Source organism: Tauraco erythrolophus, chromosome 11 (assembly GCF_009769465.1).
Source record: "Tauraco erythrolophus isolate bTauEry1 chromosome 11, bTauEry1.pri, whole genome shotgun sequence".
Lineage (NCBI taxonomy): Eukaryota > Metazoa > Chordata > Aves > Musophagiformes > Musophagidae > Tauraco > Tauraco erythrolophus.
In genome coordinates this window covers 11,615,079-11,640,279 of record NC_141475.1, presented here as the reverse complement: position 1 = coordinate 11,640,279, position 25,201 = coordinate 11,615,079, and the positions used below count along the sequence as shown (strand labels likewise).

The 25,201-nt window shown below is 37.8% G+C and overlaps 1 protein-coding gene across 7 annotated transcripts in view; it reads right to left on the bottom strand.

Moving 5' to 3' along the window:
* Positions 1 to 512: 512 nt before the first annotated feature.
* AGFG1 (ArfGAP with FG repeats 1) overlaps positions 513 to 25,201 on the bottom strand; it is a 38,118-nt gene continuing 13,429 nt past the window's right edge. Inside the window, exons 3-15 of one of the 7 annotated variants that reach the window (XM_086618121.1) lie at positions 18,321 to 18,436; positions 17,606 to 17,768; positions 16,433 to 16,589; positions 9,165 to 9,284; positions 8,474 to 8,545; positions 7,312 to 7,521; positions 6,287 to 6,470; positions 5,487 to 5,566; positions 5,109 to 5,201; positions 3,861 to 3,908; positions 2,308 to 2,466; positions 1,629 to 1,720; positions 513 to 1,245 (exon numbers count right to left, since the gene is read on the bottom strand). In XM_086618121.1, coding sequence (XP_086474247.1) covers positions 1,186 to 1,245; positions 1,629 to 1,720; positions 2,308 to 2,466; positions 3,861 to 3,908; positions 5,109 to 5,201; positions 5,487 to 5,566; positions 6,287 to 6,470; positions 7,312 to 7,521; positions 8,474 to 8,545; positions 9,165 to 9,284; positions 16,433 to 16,589; positions 17,606 to 17,768; positions 18,321 to 18,436 — 1,554 coding nt within the window. In that variant the 3' untranslated portion in view covers positions 513 to 1,185. The remainder of the gene's footprint in view (positions 1,246 to 1,628; positions 1,721 to 2,307; positions 2,467 to 3,860; positions 3,909 to 5,108; positions 5,202 to 5,486; positions 5,567 to 6,286; positions 6,471 to 7,311; positions 7,522 to 8,473; positions 8,546 to 9,164; positions 9,285 to 16,432; positions 16,590 to 17,605; positions 17,769 to 18,320; positions 18,437 to 25,201) is intronic. The other 6 variants (XM_086618122.1, XM_086618125.1, XM_086618124.1 and 3 more) reach the window with 6 other exon arrangements.

The following is a 25,201-nucleotide window of genomic DNA, read 5'->3' as shown; positions in this document are numbered from 1 at the left end:
TCTAGTATGACAGGAAACATTCCAGTACATAAAAAAAAATAATCGATGCATTTAATATTCCCCAGGAGGTATTACTAATATATTTAATTTTTTAATAAAAAGTACTATTACATCTGCGGTATCTTGGCCTGCTATTACACATACTATTCTGATCACAACTAAGTCTTGTTCAAAGATTGTCATTAGCTACCCATAATTACGTGTCTTTTGCAAATAACCAGTTCTCCTCAGTGCTTCCAGTGTCCTTCGTTACACAGCTATTCTGTCAAAATAATCCAAGCTCACTTAATGTTTTCCTGTTCAATAGGTCACTTCATTTGAGCAAGAACAGCAAGCTTAGTCACAGGGACACAAAAACATATTCAAGTGAGGCATGCAAAAATTTTAAGTTTAACTCACCTTTAAGTAAATTGCTTTTGATAACTCATCTGTGTATGAGACTCACCATATGTACATTTTAACCCAATAAAATGTTACTGCGCATAAATAATGTTACACAATTGTGGTTTTTTTTCTAATATTTATTTTTTTCACCTGCAAACTGTAGCAAAACATGATCAGCTTTATTATGCAGACAGGTATCCCTCTAACATTAGAGATTTAGGCATGTATAAATAGAAGAGCTCTTAGGAAAGGAAAACATTTTGAGAAATGAACAAACCTTCAATTTAACTTCATGACTTCCAATACCAATGGTTAAAATGATGTCGCTCATTCATTCCAAGAGATACAACAGCACCTTAAAGTGGCTGATCTATTTCCCAGTAACATTTTTCACATAACAATGTGTTAAAGTTACAAATACTGATATGCACAAATAGCTATTTTCTAAGAAAAATATGTACAGTACTGCAGCATAATGAATGTGGTATCTGCAATAACTTATTAGCCAATTTTAATATACATGATACCGCTACTTTTTACCTGCCAGTTCACAGGTTCAAGGATGTTACCGCAGCCCTCTGTTTTGCACATTATTACCTGGTGCAGGGTTGATTTTCTTGGGTTTTGTGGTTTTTTTTTTTAATCTTTTTTTAAAGGTACACAATGCATGTTTTTATTTTTACTTCTTAAAGACTTCTTTTGTGTTTAAAGCTAATATCAGTGAAACAAGACAACAGTGCAAGAGGCGCAGAGATGTTATGTGACCACATAAGAGTTCTTTTGGGTAAAGTGTCTATAAGGCTATAAGAAAGGATTGGTTGATGAGCTTCCTGTTGGAAATTGTCCTGTTGGTGCGCCAGCCTGAGGGAAAATAAAAGAAGAAAAATAAGGCAAATATTTAAGATTTTTTCCATATTGTAAATCATAAATGCAGGATATATGAAAAAGAAAACAATCTAATAGGAAACACTTCTGGTTTATGTTGTAGTCTTTTTTTTTTGGTGGTTCTCTGAAATTACACTACTGTAAGTGCATGGCATACAAGTACCTCTGCTTTGATTTGAACAGTCTTACAAATGCCATGTCATCATAATACTGAATTGCATTTAGAAGATTCACATGCTGCCTTTCCTTATTTGAAGCTGAAAAAAAGAGAAATCTTTGTGTGTCTCTAAATTAAGTATTATAGATTATGCCTCTTCAGACATACAGAAGTTATTAATATCATGCAACAACTCGCTTACCATAAAAGGGTTACTAGATACTCCAACAGCTGCAACTTGTCCAAAAGGAGTTACTACAGGCTTTGCCTGTCCAAATGCTGCAAAACCTGCTCCTTGGAAAGATAAGTGAAAAATATTAGTACTAGTAACCAACCTTCAAAGAGTTCTTTGCCGCAACTCTCAAAAATAACTGGAAGCAGGATTGATCCTACTTAACACTATCAGTAATGCAAGTGTAAAAAATATACGGCTGGGCTTTTTGTTTGTTTTCAACTATTCAGAACTAATCAATTTTCAATTTCTACATATGCACTTTTTTCAATGCTATTTTACCATTTAAATTTAGGGAGAAAGCACTTTCCAACTTTCTCTTGCCTGTGTTCTATAAGTTAGAGAAAGTGTTCTAATCGTTTGCAGACACTCCAAAAGTGAAGACAAAACATTACTTCTTGCATAAAAATCCTTTAGGTCTGGGAATATTTATAATTTTAGTATCAGATTACGGTAAAATTTCAGTTCTGTCATCGTACACATCCAAGTCAGGAAGCTCTACTACAGAGCCAGAACTGTGGGAACCTCTCATCAATATTATTATCAAGTTCGTATAGAAATAAATATGCACCCATTATTGTTAACTCAGAGAGATAACTTTCTCCATATTTCTGACTTAAGTAAGATTATCTAAAATGTGTAGACCTACCATTTGGCTGCTGAGCAAAAGCAGTCTGTTGAGGGAAAGCTGTCTGGGTTGGGAACGTGGGCTGCTGGAAGTTGCCACTAAAACTAGTAGGAAGACTGTAGGAGGCAGGAGTTCCAAATCCTGCAGGCATGCTCATGGATGCAGTACCAAATGTTGCTGCTGGTAGGCAAAAATAACATTCAATTATGTATAAGAAATTACTTTATACATGAGAAATTACTAAAATGCCATGTTAAGAAGAGTCTCCTAATGCTTCAGTGACCATACAAAAGTTAGGTTCAACTTCTGCAGCCACTGAACTGGTTTGTTAGCTTGGATCACCACCAACTAGGTGCATAATTTACTTTTTTTACTTTAAAAATGAATGGAAACTTTTAAAATTTACTAGATCCAGCACATTAAGATATACTTTCTGAAAAGCAAATTATTTTTTATGTTCTCTATGTTATCGTATACTTCCCCCAGAGTTTTTCTAGTAAAAGTCTGTACACATCAGCAGCAAGCACTTTCAGGCAGCATAAGCCCCTCTGTTTTTCTCCTTCTGAGAAAAGCGTGAAAGGATCTTCCTACTTCAAGCTGCATTACAGTAAGTTACAAGGAAAGGAAAACTAATCATAAGGGATACATGCATCCCCTCTTTCTTCATCCCATCCTTAATATCACTTTAAAGGAAATTCCCGCCATGCACATTATTGCACACAAAGTTCCTATTGCAAACAATTTTACTACTGAGGTAAGACTTAGAACAAAAAAAAAAACACCTCAGACCTTCTCATCTGATTCTCTGCTGAACATTTCAAGTAAAGAACACACAGCTCAAATGCTATTTCACATGCCTTCAGCAAACAAACAGAGCACATCAAGTGCAAAAACATAGTAACAAAACCATTATTCAGTCTTTTGGGAGTTATTCTTGAAAGGAGAAATGTATAGAAGGTTTTTTTAGTACAAATAAAGACACCATGCATTTTATTCTAGTGAAACATTAGACAGGACTTTCTTTTGAAACGTTACAATGTATGCAAGCTTATGTGTTTAAAAAAATTAATATATTTAATGAACATAGCTTAATTATCAGTTGAAAAATTTACCCCAAAAGTATTCAAGGGCAAGACATTATACATACACAAACTGTTGACAAAGTACGTGCAAAACTAGTGTACTACCATTGTTCTCAAGAGACAGTTAGTAGAGAAGCTATTCAACAGGTAAATTTGCTAAACAGCAAACAAAAGCACAACAAAATAAGCAGTGACTTGAGATATCCCAAAAGGCATCAAGCTACTGTTGGTAGAAACTTCAAGAGGCAATCAACTTGTTAGCATTATATTGCTACGGAGGATAACGATAATGGTTTTGTTTTAGTTGCTTAATAGGCTGTCTATGTATGTTCTTCTCTCCTTTGCCCAGTTGCCAAATACCCACACCCACTCCCTTTTAAAAAACAAAGTCTTCTGAAATTCCGCGTGCAGAGAACCAGATAGCTATCAATAAGCCTTTACAAGCAAGAACAACTAGCCACAAGAAACTTGATACCAAATGTGGCCACCTACCAAAATGAGCCTGAGGAAATATGTGAGAGTGCATTGCTCCCGAGAGGCCTTATGGAAGCCACAAAGAGACCAGACAATGTCAAATCATTTATACACTCTTGAACAGTCATTTCTTAGTTATATATACACGAGAGAGAAATATACACACATGTACCAAACAAATTGTTCATAGCACGACCAGCAATAGATTAAGCTAAGAAAACCATTAGAAATAAACACTACAAAACAGATCTCCCATGTAATAAATAGCGAAGTTCATGCAGAAAGAAAGCTTAGCATCAAAGGACAAGCTACAAGTTTATACTTTACACCGAAAGGGGAAGAATATTATCTTTACTTATAGTCATTATCTGTCACCTAGTACATAACATCAGTATAGCTGCCACAGGGTTGGAACCTCTGCAAGCCAAAGACAGGAGTTTAGAAGGAAGGATAGAGTTGTTGTATTGAAACAAATTTATCTAAAGAGGCCGTAAGTTCTTAACAATGACCCAAAATTCAGTGTTTTAAAGAAAACTACAAGTTTGCTTTTTTAAAAAGTGATTAACTTTTTGTCTATGGGCAAATTCTACAGAATCCTTCCCCAGACAATTAATGTAATTCATGAGCATAAAGATTATATTTAAACATAGGCATTACTGTTACAAAAGAGAAAAATAAAGGATGCCACCAATTTACTGAATAAGTGGACTGGTGAGGAGCTAACAGCCCAAAAGTCTTGTCTTTCCTGGTTCTAGCTCCAGCTCTTTCGTTTTAAGGGCTTTCAGGACTTTGAAATAAAGAAGTTAAAAAAGCAAGTGTACCAGCTTAGCAGTTGGGCTTTCAAGACCCCTGATTTCAGGGCAATCTGCTATGAAGCATGCTTCAAAGCTGAGCTTATTCTTTTGGAAGGTACCTAACGGGTAACACGCAGACTATGAATAGCTTAAGTAGTATCAGATCTTACACGTATCGGCTTGACATTTTTTCATGGCCACCAATTGAAATCCTAGAATTGGGCCAGAAACAGGAAAATTATGTCCTCAGTCCAATAAAAAAAAAGTCAGTTGTCTCAAAAAAAAAAGTTTAAGTTGATTTCTGCAGTTTATTCATAAATACGCTACATTAAACAAACACACAACATGTCAAATAGACTAGAGAGACAGATAATATGGAAAGTCTTTAAGGAACAAATTACACAGCTATGAAAAAAGAAACAATGCAAGTCTTGAAAGAAAGTCTCCCAAACACTTGGTTGTTTTTTCTAACCTGTTGCTCCTCGGCTACTGGTCTGGAATGGATTTGTTGAAGGTGCCACTGGGGCAAGAGGGGCAGCTACAAATGGATTTGTGGAAGGTGTTGCTGAAAGATTAAAAACATGTTATTTAATAGAGTCTTTTAAAAATAGCCAGTCTGACTCATAAGTTTATACAGCTTTTATACAGACATAAATTAATATCTAAAATGACATGAAAAATTAAGAATTTATACTAAAATGCTTAATTTGAAATGCATCAGAGCAATAGTACTTTTTTGGTATCCTTTAGAAACTTCAATATCACTAGTGTCAAAGTACAGCACTATCAACTAGAAATTAGTAAGATGTTTGCTTACAGTCCATAAAAGATGTTAGTAACACTTATATACCTCCAAACGGAGCAGGCACACTTGAAGATGCAGGCTGTGTCTGTGCAGTAGCAGCCACGGGTACTGTTCCAAAAGCATTGCTGAAAATAATTCATACATTCAGTGAAGTCAGAATTGCTTGTTTCACAATTAAATACAACTTACAATTATTGTTGGCATGTAAAAAAATAGAAAAAGAATGCTTACGTGCAATTTGCAAACTGCAATATAATTCACTGATGTCAGGAACTGAGCCCCTGATGCCAGGGTCAGAGACTATAACTAGTGCTGAGCAATGAAAAGTCATCTTCATCAACAGCACAAGAAAGAATATTGAACAGACGCCATCAGCATAAAGGTTGCAAAGCAGAAGCTTTAGAAGCACTTGCAATACCAAGCAGAGCTATAACAGGCATTTGGTATTTATTACTTCAATGATCTAAAAAAGAAGTAGTTGGCACCATTTACATTATAAGTATCTGAATATTTTTTTGGCAAGGATGATGCTATGATTTTCAGTACGCATGCAAATATTCTGCACAGGAAAGTGTTACCATCTCACAGGTTTAGCACGTAATGACTAGAAAGCCACAGTGAACATTCTGCTGACAGAAAGCATTCTTAATTTTATCTCGTAATATCCTATCAGACAGTACTGCTATTATTAAAAACAAAGGATCCAGTCTCAGTACTACCTCTAAACTCATTCAACATTCCCCATTTAGATAAGAAATAAAAACAGATTCGAGAAACAACTTGGAGCAACTTTTTTGCATATTGCTGCAGTCGATGTAGAAAATCAGCTACTTCTAACAAAGTACCTGCTAACGTTACTGGTGGAAGGATAAGCATTACTAGAGGTTGCTGTGGAGCTGAACACACTGTCCAATTCTGCTAGAGCCGCATACTTGTCTGAAGATGCACTTGACTGATTTGGGGCTGACAATGCAGGACCTGCTGATGTAGACACTCCTGTACTGAAGCCACTTACTTGCTCACTACCACCTAGAAAGAAAGAAATCACATTAAAAGTGATGAAGATGGTTTCACTTTCTGCCCTGCCAACGCTGAGAACTAAATGAAAGTTCAAGGACAGTAAGTTTCAGACTTAAAAATTAAAATATGCACCACAGCATACAGAGGGAAAAAGTTTAACAAGTCAGTAGCTATTAAATAAGTGTCATGCTTTTATAGATATTCTACAGCTCCAAAGTGTCTCTGGTTTCCCTGGGAAATGACGACTTAATACTACTGTCATCTTCAACTAGAAAATTTATCAAAACACATACCCTCACATAATGCATTTCAGAACAACGCTCTACATTACAAATGAAGACAAGTTTTCACACACCACTTGAGAAGAAAAAAGTTACAGAATAATTAGGTTTTTCTCCTTGAAGTCATCTAAATCCAAGCATCACTGCTACTAGTTTATAAAAAACTAAAGCCAAATCTTTTAGCAGCAGAGAAGTAGGAAAGCTACTCTGGCTGTTCTCTGCACCAACTGTAGCTCTCTATCCAGCAGCCTTCACTATAGGTTTTAGCATAAATATATAAAAATAAAAATATATGTATTTTTGTCATTCTAGATACAATTATTTAGATATTTCCACCTAGAATTATTTATCTCCATAGGAAGTAGGTTTCCAAAAAGCAGTCTTCTGATGACATCCTTTTAGAGTCATGTTAGTCTTAAAACTTACATCTTGCATATTAAGGGTACACTGACATGAAATTCTACAAGAAAGGACATTTTGAAATACAGTTACTGTTTTGATAGGCACAGCCATCCTTGTGGTAAGTATACACATGTAGAATAAGCATGTCAAAGAAAAGAGTTTAATACCTTGTCCTGCACTGAAGATATTATCTAAATTAGCAAGAGCTGCATATTTGTCAGCTGACTGGAGATTCGGTTTATTCACTGCAGCTTTACTGGCCGCAGTTGCTGTGGTGTTGCTCTGGGAAGTGTTGAAGGCTCCAAAATCAGCACTGGAGGATTTGGGGAAGTTATCAAAGTGAGCAAAGTTAGCATTCACTGATCCAGCACCTCCACCTGTAACAAATTAAGTTAAACATCATCAACACTCCAAAGCTAGAGAAAGTCTCTCCAACTACAACTGATGGCACAATAATCCCACCTCTTTTTGGCTACGTGAGGCAACATGTTCCCCCATCCCATCCCAGACGTTTAAGACCTTTTCCCATTTCCTTCAAAGTTACTCTGGGCCAACAGAATTAATTTTTTTTTTTTTTTTTAACACATTTTTCAGTCTGTAGAGCAGGGATCAGAAAAACCCCAAACTTCAGCAGCTTACATTACAGTCATAATTTGATCATGAAATATGTTATTTATTAGCTGTTAAGCTAATTTCAATAATATTTTGCTAGAAAGTAAGTATTTGTCTGAATCTTTAACATTCAAAATACAGAAGCTTCATTTTCCTGCCATTTGTGTCCAATGAATAGCTACTATTTGCATTTACTTAATGGTACAATGTTTAACCATTTCAGATGTCAGTCATCATTCTAAGCAAAAAAAAGCACCCAGAAGTCCAAAAGTACGATGTCATGCCAAGGTTTAGAGAGATAGTTTGGTTCTCTGTTTTTAGACTACATCCAATCAGTAAAGAGGTGAGGGGGAAGACACAACGCAGCTCTTTTTATACCAAGTCTCCACTGACATCAGAGATACATAAATCAATTTTAAAAATCTGACTTAGGTCCACACAACTGAACTTCAGTTCAAATAGGAAACCATGAGCTTCCACCTCTTCAGTGTCCAGACAATTTAATCTAGGCAGGTCACATACTTAAATTTAAATGAGTTGTTCCATTAAGTGCATCATATTTTATAACAGTTGTTTGAAGGATTCTACTCATACTACAGAGCACACAACGTTCTAGTAGCATAATAAGTTAAAACATATGCAACAGTGGGAATGAAAATGCTATACTACAATGGCATAAAATGAAGCAAGCTGAGTTTTCCACTGTGTGGAACTTACTGTGTACAGCCTGGAGAGGAAAAGCTGAAGTAAATTCACCAAAACTGCAGCTAGATGAAAGCGTTCTGAACGCTGGACAGCCAGAAATTGTGTGTGGGTTAAAGTTAACATAAGAAGGGAGAAAGAAAATTTGAAAAAAAGTTTAAAACGACACCACACTCAAAAGAAAAAAAAAAAAGGAAAAGAAAGTCAGTCAGCCAAAGATCTAGACAAGCAGCAAGTGTAAGCTCAAGCAGAAGTTCTAAAGCATGGTCAAATTAAAGGAAAGCAAAATAAATCTTAGCAATAGGCTCTACACATGAAGTCAAATATACTGAAGTGTGTGCATATGTTATATATACACGCATAGACACACTTTTTTTTGGTACTGTAACATGCTTTTGGGTCTACTGAAATACTTCTCTTAGAGTCAATTCAATATTTTTCAAAAGCAATATGGTTTACTCTTTGCATAGTTATTTCAGGTGTAGAGCTAACAAACACATAGTGCGATAAATCAGACTTCTGAGTAGCATTAGGAAAAAAAAGAAAATCAACACCAAACAGAAGGAATTCATTTTGAGTTTCCCCAGAGCTTCAGATGGCTTGACTGCATTGAAGCAGGCAGATGCAAGAAATACTCAAGTACCTTCCAACATAAAGGTGAGGATTATTTCAATTAAGTATTACTCAAAAGTGCTAGGAGTTCTACCTGTATTTTGGGGCTGAAAAGAAGACTGACTTGCTGTGGGGAAACTTCCAAAATTACTCGAGCCACTAGACTGTCCAAATGCATCAAAGTTTGCAAAACCTGCATTTGCAGAGTTCTGCGCTGTAAATTGCAAAGGAACAAAACACGTTAATGGATATGGGAAATAAACACAAAACCAGATGTATTAACTGAATTAATGGTCATGACAGCCTCCAAGGGTTATGTCCTACCTTGTAATTTCTTTTTACATGAAAAAATTATATGTGATATTCTACAATTTAAAGTTGTCTTAGAACAAGCTTTCACGAATCACCTTCACAGAGCTGTACCAGTTAATGCTACTTCTCTCCTCCTCTCACCTGCTACTACTCACAACTACATGACCTGATGAAGTCCAGTTCAGCTTAACCCTAGAGTGTTTGCAGTGGTGGCTGGTCAGGGAAAACATAGTCAAAAAGTACAGAATACCAGATATGCATACACCTGTAGAATCCAAACCACGTATCACACTAAATACTACTTTCCAAAACTAGAATTTGTGAACTAACTGAACACATCTTTGGGAATAAAAATTACAACATATTCTTGAAACATACTGACAATTTGAATTCCTCACATACAAAGTGCTTCTTCCTTGAATGAATTTAGATTGGCACTGCTTGAACACTTTTAGCTAGGTTTATAAATTCATTTCACCGGAAAATTCAGTTTCTAAAAAACTAAATCAGAGTACAAAAATATGGAAAATCAATACCAATGTCAAGAAGATAGCATTCATAGAGTGTATCCACAAAATAAAATCCAAGGAAATTTCAAATAGAATTTCAGTTTTCGCCTTCCTTTCATGCCATACTATAGGAGAAAATAAAAGTTAACATCCATCTAATTTCAAACAGTTGTACATTCAAGCATCTATAGATTTAATAGGAATTGGGTGCCTTAACTGATAAGCTCCACAGAAAGTTAGATACTACCATAAGGAAGGAGTAAGGGGAAAAAAACCATTTTTAATCAAATGCAAACCAAACCCTTATGTATAGGTAACTTGAGTTATCATCTAAAGAAAGCCCACAAAACACCTTCTACAATAACAGACGGCAATATATTATATTTTTGGGTCAGGATTTGTTTATTCTGGAGGGATTCTGAGGATTAAGTATATACAAAACCAATAAATTAGGCTGATTGTTTTAAGTACTGTTACTTAATAACCAGATAATGCCAATAAAAAGTTGCACCACTTAATTTCTATTAAAAAAGCACCTGTACTACAAATTTATAAACTACAAGGGCATTTTTATACAAACTACTGTATTCCACAATGTTGCTAATGTAAATGAAAGTGCAAGTATTTCCCTTCCCAAGGGATACTGGGAGAGAGAGTGAAGTTTGAGTCTACTTGATACCACTTTTTATTAGAAGTGTGCACGCATATGGGGTTTAGATGGCATGGTTTTGGTAGCAAGGGGCTGCAGGGGTGGCCCCTGTAAGAAGACATCAGATGCTGCCCCCATTTTGAACAGCCAGTTTCAGCCAGCTCCGAAACAGACCTGCCACTGCCCAAAGCTGAGCCCATCAGCAATGCTGGTGGCACCTCTGTGGTAACATATTTAAGAATTAAAAAAAAAAAAAAAAAAAAAAAATCACTGTGTAGCAGCTGTGAGAGAGAAGCAAGAAAAATGTGAGAGAAACAATCTCCCAGGCACCAAGGTCAGTGAAGAGGGAGGGGGAGGAAGTGGAGCACTGGAGCAGAGATTCACAGCCCATGGAGAAGACCATGGTGAAGTAGAAGGTTGTTCCCCTGCAGCCCATGGAGGACCACAGCGGAACAGATTATCCACACTGCAGCCTGTGGAGAACCCCACACCAGAGCAGGCATAGGTGTCCTGAAGGAAGCTGGAACCTGTGGAAAGCCCGTGCTAGAGCAGGCTCCTGGCAGGAGCTGTGGTTAATGGAGAGGAGCCATAACACTGTGGGGGGCCCACGCTGGAGCAGTCCATGCCTGAAGGACCATTCCCCACGGAAAGGACCCACGCTGGAGGAGTTCTTGAAGAACTATAGCCCATGGGAAGGGCCTATGTCAGAGACGTTTGTGAAGGACTGTATCCTTTTGCAGGGAAGGGACCCCACAATGGAGCAGGGGAACAGCATGAGGAAGAAGAAACAGCAGAGATGAACTGACTGCAACTCCCATTTCCCATACCCCTCAGGGGGAGGAGGTAGAAGAGTCAGGAGTGAAATTGAACCTGGAAACAAGAAGTGAAGGTGGTTTCGGTTTTGTTTTTGTTTTTCACTATCCCACCCTATTATTAATTGACAATAAATTAAGTCAATCCTCTCCCAAGTCACGTCTGTTTTGCCCATAACAGTAACTGGCAAGTGATCTCCCTGTCCTTATCTTGGATCACAAGCTTTTTTCATCATGTTTTTTCCTCCCCATCCTGCTGAGGAAGGGGAGAGAGAGAAGCTTGGTCAGCACCTGGCAGCCAGCCAAGGTCAACCCACCACAGCATGAGAGTCACCAAGGAAGGGAGCATGGGGGTGGAAATCAATAAGGAAAAGCAAGGTCTTGGGAAAGTTCTGTCCTAAAATTTTCACCTTTAAAATGCGCAAGGAGAAAAAGTTGACACAAACAGAGGAACAATAGTTTCTATTACACCATCTGTAGTGGTTCAAACAGCAGTCTACAGATTTCAAATTCCACAGTGTTTTTGTTTGTTTGTGGTTTTTTTTTGTTTTTAAAGCAGTAGCTTTTTAAGAGGAATAAATTAAGAATCCAGTTGCACCTTGCTTTAAAATCAAAGTGATGCTTTCATCCTGATGCATCAATTAGATAGGGGCTACTTGGAGATCGATGTTTAAGTTAACCAAATAGAATTAAGTACATACATGTCACTCCTAGAACTGTGACAATTTTTTTCATTTTAACTACTCACACAAACAGAATACTACATCAAGAATCTTAAAAGAAATATCATTTGGGTCTAGATGAAAAACTGGAACATATTATATTACAGTCAACTTCTAACAACTTCATTGAATTAGCTGACACAAAGTATGATTTGCAAGTAGGCCCATGTTAAACAGTGGAGCTGTAAAGACTCTTCTGCAGAGCATTCAGATGTTAATCTTGCTTTATTTTATGTGGTAAAGTTTAAACCTATGTAAAAGTGGCTGTCATGGTTTGATGTGGAGGGGGTGGGGGTTCTGGTGGCAGGAGAGGGGTTTTGCTCCCTGTGACCTCCCCAGTTTTGGAACCGGGTTAGACTTAGTTCTGGCCACCAGATCAGACTGCCATCCCCCTCGGGGTTGAGCCAATAGGGCACCTCTGCGAATTGCCCTATTTAAGTCAGGACAAAGGAACCGGAAAAGGTGCTTTGCCCAGGAGCGAGGAGAGAAGGGAAGAGGGCATTGCCCCCGCTCCCTGGCTCCAGGCCGGGCAGCTGCCTGCGTCGGGCCGGTGCCACCCACGGAGAATGGCGGTGGCGGAGCCAGCTGGGGAACTCGGGAGCACCCCACTCCCAGGGTGCCCACTGGGCTGAGTTCACCCGGAGAGGACTGAGATCTGAGAGAAACAGCTGCATTGACAGCAGGTCAGTGAGGATGGAGCGGGAGGAGGTGTGCCGGAGCCGAGTTTCCCCTGCAGATGGTGGTGAGATGGCAGGTGGCCCCCCTGCAACCAGGACAGCCTCGGTAGAGTAGAGACCCACTCGCAGCCCGTGGGGAGAAGATGCCTGAGCCTGAGGATGGTCTTGTTGGGACGCACGACAAGGCAGAGAGGCATCTGGAGTCTGCGTGACGACCCACGCCAGAGCGAGTGGCTACAGCTCCCTAAGTATCCGAGACTGTGGTAAAGTCCACACTGGGGCAATCTGATGGGGAAGGATTGCTTCCTGTGGGCTGGACTCACGCTGGAGAAGTTTGCGGATTTTTCCTCGTGGGTAGGGGATCCACTGGAGCAGGGGAAAAGGGTGTAAGGACTCCTCCTCCTCCTTTAAGAAAGAAGCAGCAGTAACAGCACGGAATGAACTGACCTGCACCCCCCCAGTCCCTACCCCCTGTGCTGCTGGGGGGAGGAGGTAGAGCCGGGAGGAAAAGGAAAGGGGTGGGGGGGGGGGAAGGTGTCGGTTTTAAGATCTGGTTTTGTTTCTTTCTGTTCTCAAGTAACCGGTTTTGTTTCCCTTTGTCCTTCTAAGTAACCATTAATAAACTGTTTTGCTTTGAGAAAGCCCTGTCTGTTTTGCCCGGGACCATGGTTGGTGGGTGCTCCCTCTGTTCTTGTCTCAACCCTCAGTCCCTTTATTTTTTTTTTTTTCCTCTCCTCTCTACTTTACTGGAGAAGGAGAGACTGTGTGAGTTTTAGTTGCTGGATCAGCCTAAAACCACGACAGTGGCACAAAGGTAAGGACCAGGTAAGACTTGTACTTTCCTGTACCTTAACAGTAAGTAGATCATGTTTTTAAGGATGGACTGGCAATTCCGAAATTCAGTTCTCCACACAGAAACCTAAGAACAATCCTAAACAAGCTAAGGAACTGCAATGGATTGCAGATTGGCATAGATTTAAAGCTGCTGTGGTGCCTGCAGATCAATGAGGCAGTAACAAAAGCTCACTGGCTAAAGCTAGCTCAGGTATGACAGCACCAGTGACGGCAATGCGAGCTGCCCCTGCCATCTCTGCATAGTTTCTTCTGAGAGATTTGCACTACGTAGGTGTGGAATAAAGGTATGAAACATTATAAAACAGAAAACCTGAAGTCCATAAATATACAATTACAAAATTGAAAATAATTCTCTAGAAGACAGTAACTATGTTGTACTATTATTTCTTCTAGCTAAAGACTCTTCTCCCTTGTGACCCGTGACAGAGTTGTGCTGTGTCACTATGTCTTTTTAAAATCTTTTGTGCAGGTCTTCTATTTCATTAGTTTCTACAAAGTCTACATGCCAATTTTTTTTGTTGTTGTAATTACCGGTCTGTAAACTATAGACAAAGTACAGTTATCTTCAAAATCTCATCACTTTGGAGAAGTTATGGAACTTTGTAATTAAACACAGACAGTAAACATAAGGTCAGCAAGTTTCCCCTTCAACATACAATGTCCTGTGCCAGCTTAGTACATTAGAAAACTCAGAAAAAAGGAACATATCTAAAGCTGCACTTTCTGCATAATTTTCAAGCTTTACATCTAGACTTTATCTATCACAGCACAAGTTGTTCGTATTTTCCTATCAGCTGCTGCACTCAGTTGTGCCTTAATTGCAGAAAGAGTAACTTATACAAGACAACCTTAAGTTTGCTACTGCTCCTCAGTGACTTCTTTAGTTAACTCTGGTGTTCATGAAGGGAAAGAGAAAAGTCTATCTCCTGTAGGTGTAGCTAAAACCAAATACTAAAACAAGAACACCAGACCATAAACTTGAAGAAAGTAGTGCTGGACTAAGTGCAAGCTCTTCCATCCTCTGCTATAGTGTGTGAGTATTATCAAGAATTACATGTTTATGCAGCTCCTTAAATGAGCATTTAAAACCCATTTTGCCAAAGCTGGTAGACTAATCAACCCTCCTTGTATTCCAAAGGGAAGAATCTGTAACATTTCATTATTCGTTTCAGTCAACACTACCCTGTGGTTACTGCATACAGAACAAGCCTTACAAGTCTTTTACCCTAGCAAGTCAGAAAACACCTTCGGATAAACCAGTCCACAATACACATTCAGCTATCTCATGTTCAAAATCAGATTTCTGTCTTTTAGAAATTGATTTACCAGCCCTGAAACTGTTTTGGGCTCTAAAACTTACAGAAAGGAGTCATGGTAATGACCACAATGGTTAATTATTGAAACAGAAAACTAGTCCATACAGCTGAGTTTCTCTCTCAACTTTGATTTTCAGCACTTATTTCAACCAGAGATTAAGAGACTCTTTCATAAGGTTATATTTATTCTGGAGTGTTCATATTGCTTTTTATCTTTTTAAAAACTACCCAGCAGAGATGCAGTGGAATTTTACCTAGATTTGGAACACAGTATTGAAATATTGCTTTAATGGAATTTTCATCTCCCCAAACCCACAAAGAGTAATTAAGTGTATATAAATATAGAATCATTCAGCAACAAGTTTGGAAAGAATAAGTAGCCTCTTCAGTAACACTGTACAGCATTCGCCAGTCAGCACAAGTTTTCCCAGTTAAATATACCTCCAAAGAGATGATTAACATAAAATCTTATGTTAAGGATTTTAGAAAATACATTGCAACAGCAATTCTTATTCTGTATTACTGAATTCAGCCAATTATTTCACAACGGGTTTTTCTGGAAGTTAACTATGATAAAGTCTTGACACTCTACTCAGTTCCTCAGATGTGTCTTGAGTCCCCTCTACTGTGCTTCCTCTCAGCTATTAACAATTTCAGGACTGATTTGTAAGAAATATCTTATTCTTGTTAGCTTAGCAGCATCACAGTTTCTCTCAGAAAAACTAGATGAAAAGCCCATTCAGACAAGGCAGGCTAAGGTACTTTCCCACAATTACAATGCAAGTTAGCAACAACATACTTCAGTGACCGCAGAATCAACTTTTTTTATTAGGATAGACTTCTATGGCTCAAGATCTTTGACTTAAAATAAACCCTGAGGGCTCAATATATTTTACTGAAGTCATTCTTTAAGAATTCAAGGCCTCCCCCCACTCTCAGTAAAGACATATGCTCAAAGCTTGTTTATTCTTTCTGAAACTACAGAATACTACCCACATGGTAGTATTCAGTTTTCAAACAGACATACACACAAAAGAGGAGGTCATTCTTTAAACTGAGGAAGCCTTTGTTTTTTCTCTTAACAAATTGACAGTTATTGTCAATGCATTTGAACTCCCTTAAAGTCTCTGTATCTGCTTTCTTTCCATGAATGCTCTTCCTAATAATTTTCAGAAAGAAAACTGAAGGTCTAATAGCAGCTTCTCCTTACATTCTGTTACTCATCTTCTCACACTCTCACCCAAAGAATTTAAAGTTCTAGCAGCAGGCAGAAATAGTCTAATCATACATATAGAAAATAGCAATAGCAACGCCCACTTCAAAAAGGAGTATTATCAGCCTTTATGTCTTCAATCTTTCTTTATAAAGATCTAAAGGAAATCTTGAGCAATACAACATTCTCAAGGAACAGAAATTAGATATACCTCATGAAGAAGTTTAGTCTAGAGTCATCAAAAATTTAAACTGCATTTTATATATTTAAAAGGGATACACTGCTCAGGATACTTACCCGTATGACTGTTGAAGTGTGCAAAATTTGCAAAATTTGCTGTAGCATTTGACTGAGGAGGAACAGCAGCAAAGATATCTGAGCCAAGGTCACTGAGTAGATCAAATTGTTTCTTTTCTTGTTGCTGCTGTCCTTGAGATCGAACTACAACAGGAGACTACAAACAACATTTCAATTAGCTAATAAAAGCTGATATTTTACCAAACTGACTTTTTGCAAAATACTAGAAGGATATGTTAATCATATTTCTTTAACAAGACATTTAGTCCTGAAATTTAAGATGCTGTATACAGCACAGATCCTCATCCTATAGTGTGAGGAAGACAATTTGTTTATGTTACCACAGTGGCTTTTAAAGGAACTCTGCAGCAGATTTCCATGGAAAGGAAGTAGCAGCATATAAGCAACTTAAAAAATGTATTTAAAACGGCAAATACTGTACAAATACAAGCAATAAAACTTATTTTTACAAGTTGAAAAATAGTTATTCACTGCAGTCTTAAGAAGTCTTTAGAATTCACTATGGGGAGAGAAAAACTGAAGAATTTCATAGCAAAGCTGCAAGCTGTAAATTTCTACTGTTTGAGTCTGAAGGAGAGTAAAGAACGGACCTCTTCATTACAATCCTAAAGCTAAAACAATTTTTCAAAAAGCTGTCTTCCCTCCAAACTAAGTACATAGTGTTGTTTGGCTTTACCTAAGCAGCATACAGACTCCTCCTGAAAGCCACTTGATGAAGGCACTTAAAGAACGCATTGGAAGTAATAATGAACATGCATGCTTTTCATCCACATATTCACTATTAATCTCATGGTTAACACTATCAGCCATTTTACTGTTTTCAAATGAAAAAATCAAACACGAAAATATATCACATTATGTTCGAACTTTAGAGATATTTATGCAAGAGACAATCGTAATTAAATTTGACAATCACATTGGAAAATTCTCCTTACTGAAAATAACTATTTAAAAGAAACACCAATTTGGTCCACAGAAACAAGCTTAATTTAGAACCTGATCTGCAAACATCTGTATACTTCAATAAAATAGATAAAATGAAGTTGTCTTTAGCATTCACACTATTAGGTAACAGTTGCTATTGCAAGAATTCCTGTGCCACTAAAAAAGTACTGCCGAACAGTTCTGTGCTCTTCAGCTCTCATTACTCACTTGGCTAGGGGTGCCCTTGTTTAAGTGCAGTGTGGGTGCAGCTTCTCCCAAGAGAGATTTGAGTGGCTTCACCTCAGGTGTGCTGCTTGTACTACTAGCAGAAGACCCCGATATGGATGCATGGACTGATGCCACCACCTTTGCTTGCTCTGGAGGAACATACCTACATGCGAAGGACAGCAACAGTTTTTACACGTTTAACATGAAAAGTTCTGCTCAACATTCATAAGACTCAAGTGTGAGAACTGGTTGATCTCAGCTTTGCTATTTTAACCACTGATCCTGCAACAAACTCAATCAGTAGCTGCCATTATTTAAATATGGCGATTTTTTTTTTCTAATTGACTAGAATTCCAAATCATCAATATTTTATAGCACTTAAATACAAACCACATCTTCCACCTCCTAATAAAAACCTGCAAAAAAACCCCTTTTTTTTGTAAATAAAACCCCTTACTTTACACCGTTGTTGACAATCCTTTAAGCCATTTCTGTTCCATCAATATGAACTACACATTAAGAAACTTCTTTAAATAGTTTTTCTTCTCTGCTTCCTGTAATAACTCTGAATAAAGTCCAGAAATCATTTCACTTTACAGAGCTGCGCAATCTAGTCCAAAGAGCACCCAAGGAAAGTACACTCAAGAACATGAGGGTAACAGTCCATCTTCACTTCTTGTCAGAGGCAATCTTTATAATTGTAAAGCTATCTTACCATCTTTTCTTTTCATATTTTTCCTGTAGAAATTCCTTTACTTTCTGTGGATCCCTGAAGTCTGGAATTGCAGATGATCTATCATCAAATAGGCCTAGCCAAATCTGTTTGCACACCTTATAAAAAAAACAACCACAGATTAATCAGAGAAAATATATTCATTCAAAAAAATCTATTTAAGTTTACAATTGTTAATACATCAAACCATTAAAAAGTATGTGGCCACACATTTTTCATTCCAGACTGAGCTGCTTTATCAACCGACTGGTGCACCATGTACTGGTCTAAACACTTAAAAGTTGAAAGACCATCTGTCACAGCAGGACAAGCACATCCTAGCATCCAATTTCACCATCAAATATTGCTTTTACAAAATATCTGTAGTATGCACTCATGAAGGGGCAAAGCACCTGGTTTCTACTTGTGATTTTTAAGACTGTTCTCCTTCACTTAATTCTACACATTCCCTTACTTGTACTTCAGGGTTTAAATTGTTTCAATAGATTCTGTATGCCATAAGCCCCAGACGGTAGCTTTTGAAGGATCTGAGGTTTAGTATTTATACTTATAATTATTATTTCAGAATAGGAACTATTTTTTTTTTAAACAGCCCTTCTTATGATGCAGCTGCTATGGTATCATACACATTTAATTTGAATGAGGGTATGACAGAAGGGGGGAAAAAGTACTCCTGCTCCGATTTTCTAATTGTAGTTGTGAGTGAGCAAAAGTTGAACCAATCACAAAGTTCTCAGTATGTTCAGCTTCAATTCCTGACCAAAACAAGAAGAAAGGTGACTGTTCTCAAAACTAAACAAGACACAGGAGTTGTCACACTTAAAATGTTTTCTTTAAGCACCTAAGACTATTCTGCAAGTAACCTGAATATGCACCCAAACAATATATCAAACAGCTACTCTCTAAAACCAGACTCTGCCATTTTAGAACAGGCTCCTTCCACAGAAGTGGAGTCAATAAAAGCATTGTTCCCATGACCTTCAGAAGAAGCACATGCCCTAACAAGCAAGACCTGCATAAATTGATTGCCCCGAAAGTTAGTAAATTAAGGTAGAAGCTGTGATACTTTCACTACATCATCTTCCTGAGATGGGGGGACACTAACATTGGAGGGGGTTTCTTCTTCTGGCCAGCTAACTGCACCAAAATAACAGCAACTTAGCATCTTTGGGAACACTAGTTACCAAATGTCATAAATCTTACAGGTCCTTTCAAAGATTGCTTAGGATGAGAAAGATTAGACAGACAGCATAAGTATGTATTTCATAGTTGATGTCTCCATTATATATAGCCTGCTTGCATGTCTAACACTCTGCAGTCCTTATTGTCATCTACTGGATAGAGACAAACAACAACAATGGGAAACAGATCTAATGATCAAAGGATAGCTCTAAATTACTGATTTAAATACTCATCTAAAAATAAAATCAGTAGTTGCTACTTCGAATAAACTCAGCTATTCAGCATTCCTTCAGCAATTGCACTCCTCAAAAGGGTTAAGTTCAATGCTCTGATTTGAGTTTGCAAATAAAGTCATTATTTGCAGTATGGTACTAGATTAAATGAAACTGAAGGTATTTAATACCTCATACAAAGTTACAAGACATAAATATCGTCAAAAAAGTCACAAGTCTGTTCTAAAACGATAGCAAATAGCACAAAACGCTTTTAATAGTAACAATCTTTCACATAAGCAGTACTGTTACTGAAAAAATTTATAAAGGCAGAACGTTTATGGATATAGCCTTAAATATCTGCAGTGGATGGTTTGACATGGTCCAGCAGTAGTATTTTTATACTTAGATTTGTGAGCATAACTGTACCAACTAGTAGTCATATGATTGCTAGGAGGAAAAGAAGTCCTGTTTATGGCTAGTTACAGCATATCTAGCCGCAGGAGTTAGTGGTGTCTGAATACACACAGTCCCATTCCATCCCAGCCCACCACCCCACCCCTCCACCATCGACGTCAGTATTGGGACAAACATCAGGAAACACTGAAGAAAAAGTTGTGCCCAAGTTCAGACAAGCAGATAGATAAGCGTTAGAACAGCCCCTACTGGATCCCACACCTAGCAGAATAACACTCAGGACTGTACCATGATGATCGATTTACATCCAGCCTAAGATGTGCTAGTGAATGAAAGGGGAGGTCCTTTCCCACACCCACATGAGGCTACGAAATTACTCCCCCTCCTCCTATCACCCAAAACCAGTCAGATCAAGGAAACTCATCGCAGTTACCATGTCACTAGTATCACTGAAACCTGTACTGAGATCAATTCACAGCAACAGGCAAACCACATGTCAGTTTTTCACCTTTCTCACTCCCAGTTTTCTGCTTTATCTTCACCCTAAAATACCTAAGCATTTAGATGGAAGGGAGGAAAAAACAAAACAAAACAAAATACCACACCACCACAAACAACCCACAACAACAAATAGTCTTAAGCCTTCCTCACCACTATAGGTGATTTCTAAGAGAAATCAGAAAATAAAGTCCTGCCTGACTTTAGGTCATTTACCAGCTATGCAGCTACAGCACATAACAGTTCTATGAATATGCAAACAGGTATGAAGGAGGACTGTGCTGTCCGTTGCTGGTTTAAAATGATGCAAGCTTCTTAAAGGCATCAATTCTGACATTGCATTACAATTTTTGTATGTCTTCAAAAAGCAGGCTGCCAAAAGCATTTCCTGAAGCAACTAATTTCTTCTAAACACTTCACACAAAAGCAGTAACAACTTAAATATGCCTTAAGTCACTATTATAACTTATTTAAACCTGGCAGGCACTCTTTATTGGTTCTCTGTTACTGGTAGCAGAGAGAACAGTATTACAAACAGGCTGCACACAACCACCAAGCAAAAGAACCTAGACTTAGTTGCACATGCTTCGGCAAGAAATTCTCATTTTAACAGAGTTTGACCGCAGCAGCTATACAAACACAGGTTACTTTACCACACCAGAGATGCAAATTAAATTTCACATAGGTTTCTTTACTTGAAGAGTTCTCAGCGAAAGTATAATTTCTTAGAAGTCTTAAACACGGACAAGTCATTTTGAAAGCCAAATTTTAAAGCTTTAATATCACAAAAGAAACTTTAAAAGGCACAGTTTTGTCTGCATGAAGTACCACACAATGCTTTGAACATCAGTAGCCATTCCAAGCAAGCATTCAGGACACAACAAAAGGCCCATTGTTTCCTTGTTTGCTGGTGATCTGTATGCTCTTTACTTTTGTTACTATCATCTGACTTGAAGCATAATCAATGCAGTATTGTGAATTCTTGTCAAGTGAGTGATAACAGACAATTTTCAGCTACCTACAAAAAAGAAATGGCAATGTGCTGTGTAATACCATAGGATGAAATCAAAATTGGAAATTAAAATTAAAGAATACTGTTGTCAGAGACAACAGTATAGAACTCGCATTGTTATACAATTGTTTTTGAAATAGTTATCTTTCCAGTCTTAAAATAAGTCACTAACAGGACCAAATCTTGTGCAAAGAAGAATTTGCTGTGAGAAACGTGATTATTTTTACTGATCAGGTCATCACATTTTTAATTTCAAAGCTATTTAAAAGTTACTCTTATGAAAGGTGAAGGAAATTTATGCCATACAACTTCTGTTGATTTATGGTGGGGAATGATCACTCAGCATTTACATTTTTGGTACCCTGATTAGTCCCCACTAATCACAGCTTTTAAATGCACTATCCAAATTTGACAGCACTTGAAATACTAAAAGATTAATTGTAACAACAACAAAAAATCAGTAGAAATGTAGAAAAATCAGATCGGCAACTTTAGTTGTCAATATTTCAACATAAGCTTCAGTTCTATGTTCTGTCTGGCCTGACAGCTGTCTGGGCAGGACATCTGAACAAATTAGCACACAACTATTCACAGTATGTGCTGACTCTTGCCCAGACATTTCTTGTAGGACATGGGGGAAAAGTGAAAAAAAGCAGTAACGGGCATATAAATCTGCACAAAACCAGGCTTTAAGCAACCAGTCGCTCTGCTAAACAGGAAGTTTTCTTTTTAGTTTTCTAATACAAAGCTTACTATTTGAGAAAAAAAAACAAGGAAGTAATTAAAAGAAGCAAAAATTCACAGCAATATATGCTTTGAGAAATTTGAATTTGATATCCCAAACAACACGTATTTCAAAACACTTCTCTACTCCAATTATTCCATACGTAAAATCCGACTTGCAGCACTGACCCAGAAAACGCTACTGTCCAAGTTTCACGATCCATCTTAAGCTCCATTTTAACAGAATTACTCATTCCTTGCCTTTTACAGATAATACATGAAGAAGCATCCCAACATACCACGAAGTCATACAACATTACTACTAAGGTACTATGGCTTTCTGAAATCCTCCTACATTGCACCACCTTCTTGGAGATACTCCCATAATATTAAATGGTTCAGCCATTTAATATTAACATTGTTCTTTCTGCAACAGCAGCACAAATAAGTCTCTGCTCAAAAGCTCTGTTCATTCACCAAAAGCCTTGCTATACTCCTCCTTTTGATAACCAAAGCTCTATTAAACAAAATGCTTTGCTTAGAGGAGGAAAGCCTGGCAAGCTGGAGCCAAGAGTAAACATTCAAGTTATGTGGAAGCCCCTAGAAACAGTGGAACATATCCAACAATCCATAATCGTTGTCCACTGTCCCTGAAAAGTATAATTAGTTCATGTCCCTCTGGCTCATCAATGCAGCAAGAAGAGAAAAAGACAGCATTGAAGTCAGAATGATTATGTGTGTGTGCAGCATTTGAAAATCTACTTTTGTTGAAGGGTTGACAGAAGCAAGACTTTTGAAGTTTTGCCTGCCTCTACTACATTGTAGGAGCTACCAAGTAACAAAGCAAAGTTTTACCTTGTCTGGTAACAATAAGTAGAAAACAAGATTCAGCAGTTATCTTCATAAAATTTAAAAGTTCATGAGAATCCTTTTACAGCCAGCTTCGTAAGAACAGTACCTGTTCTCCGCCAACAAGCTCCAACCCTGCAAAGGATGTCATTAGGCATTTGGCAACTAGATACTGGGAAGTTCAGAATTAGCTCAGTAAGTACAGCATGAAGCAAAGATGGAAAGAGAATCACAACCAGCTCCAACCTACTCACCCTGACCTAAATAAAAACCCAGGAGGCAGCAAGCAGAAACTGTGAGTTGCTTTAACTTAAATATATCTTTGAAAGAAGAAATTGGGCCAAGTGCGTATTGTATGTTATAATAAAGTCTTTACCTATATTTCTCTTCACACCATTGGTTTCCCTGAATCTGCACGCAACATTCTATTTGAGCAATAAACTGTTTTTCCTAGAATAATTGTATTTACCTATCTTGTGTTCCATACACTACGTACATCACCTATCTTGTTTTCCATATGCTATGTACATTTGTAGTCCTACAGTTTGAGTAATTACCTTTGTTTTCAGCTTTAACACACAAGAACAAAGAACTCATCTCATTCATTGCACACCTGGTACTCCACAAAGTCAACCAGAAAAGCTTCTGGTTTAAAAGCCAGCCTCATAGGAACGTTTCATGATTTCAGGAGTTCCAGGCAGGGCTCAAAGGCTAAGAGGAACATAAAACTACCTGTTTCCCACAAATATTTAGCTTTTGGGTTTCCTTCTAGGTTTGATGTCATATTTCGGGGGTTTTGTGTGTATTTTTACAGAGTTGGGAAGGTGGAAAAGGACAGAAATGCTGAAAAACTGCTAAGAAAGAAAAAATCTCAGCAGTATCCATCAAATTTTGCGGAAAGCCTGAGACAATCTGAGATTTCAGTTATTTCTATTGTAGTGCTATGCATTTCAAATACCAAACAACACTTCACCATGTCATAACTATTTCACTGATATAGATCTCCAGTGTGTGTGGGAAGGCGGATATGAGCGAGACAAAAGCCTTCTGCTTACACAACACATTGAGCCACCACACTTCAGAAACTCCTGTTAGGATACTTTTGCTAGTTAGGAATACTAAAAATTCAGTTAGGCCAGCAAAATTACGTTTTTGCTCATGAAGCTACCTTCTCTTGTATGCAGTTAAGACAGCATAGTAAGGAAAAGTTATAATAAGACAAGTACTTCTTTTGGTAGAAGCTGTGCTTAAACTAGAAAAAGCATACTACTAGACTTACAGCCTAGAGAGCCTTTCTTGTTTAGACCCAGACATACCACTGCATAGGAAGATTACACATGTCAGTCTAGTTTAAAGCTCTAATGAGATATCACCATTCAGGAGTCTGGTAAATTCCAAATTAGATTTCTTCTTCTCTCCCTCCTCCACAATAAAATATTCTCAGTTATGCACCAAATGTAATGCTGACAGTGCAAGAACTACAGATTACCACACAACAACACTATGTTCCAAAACATAACATTCACCACAGGAAGAAAGATTTGGACACAGTTCCCTTATGTAAGCAAGCTGTAGCTTTGTTTAGTAATTCAGCACTTCTGATGTCAATATTACCCATTAATCTCTGTAGGTCAAAAGAATTTTATACTGCCAGTATACCGATTTCAAAGCCAGTTTGTGTCCAGAAGATACAGCTGCTCTCATCAGCACAGAGTCCAAGCTAGTAAATCCTGCTAACAAAGACATTGTTCTATACACAATCAGCTCATGTATCTCTATATCGTATTAGCAGAACCAGGGATGTACTACAAGGACACCTGACTGCACAGCTCATGCTGTCAGGACTCATCAGCTCCAGTTTAGCACTGCTCTTTCCACTCCAGTGTTTCTAGGCCACATTCCATAGCAAAGGAGATTCTAGGAAAGCATTATGGTCAGGCCAAACACCAGCTCTGAACCAGCCCCATACT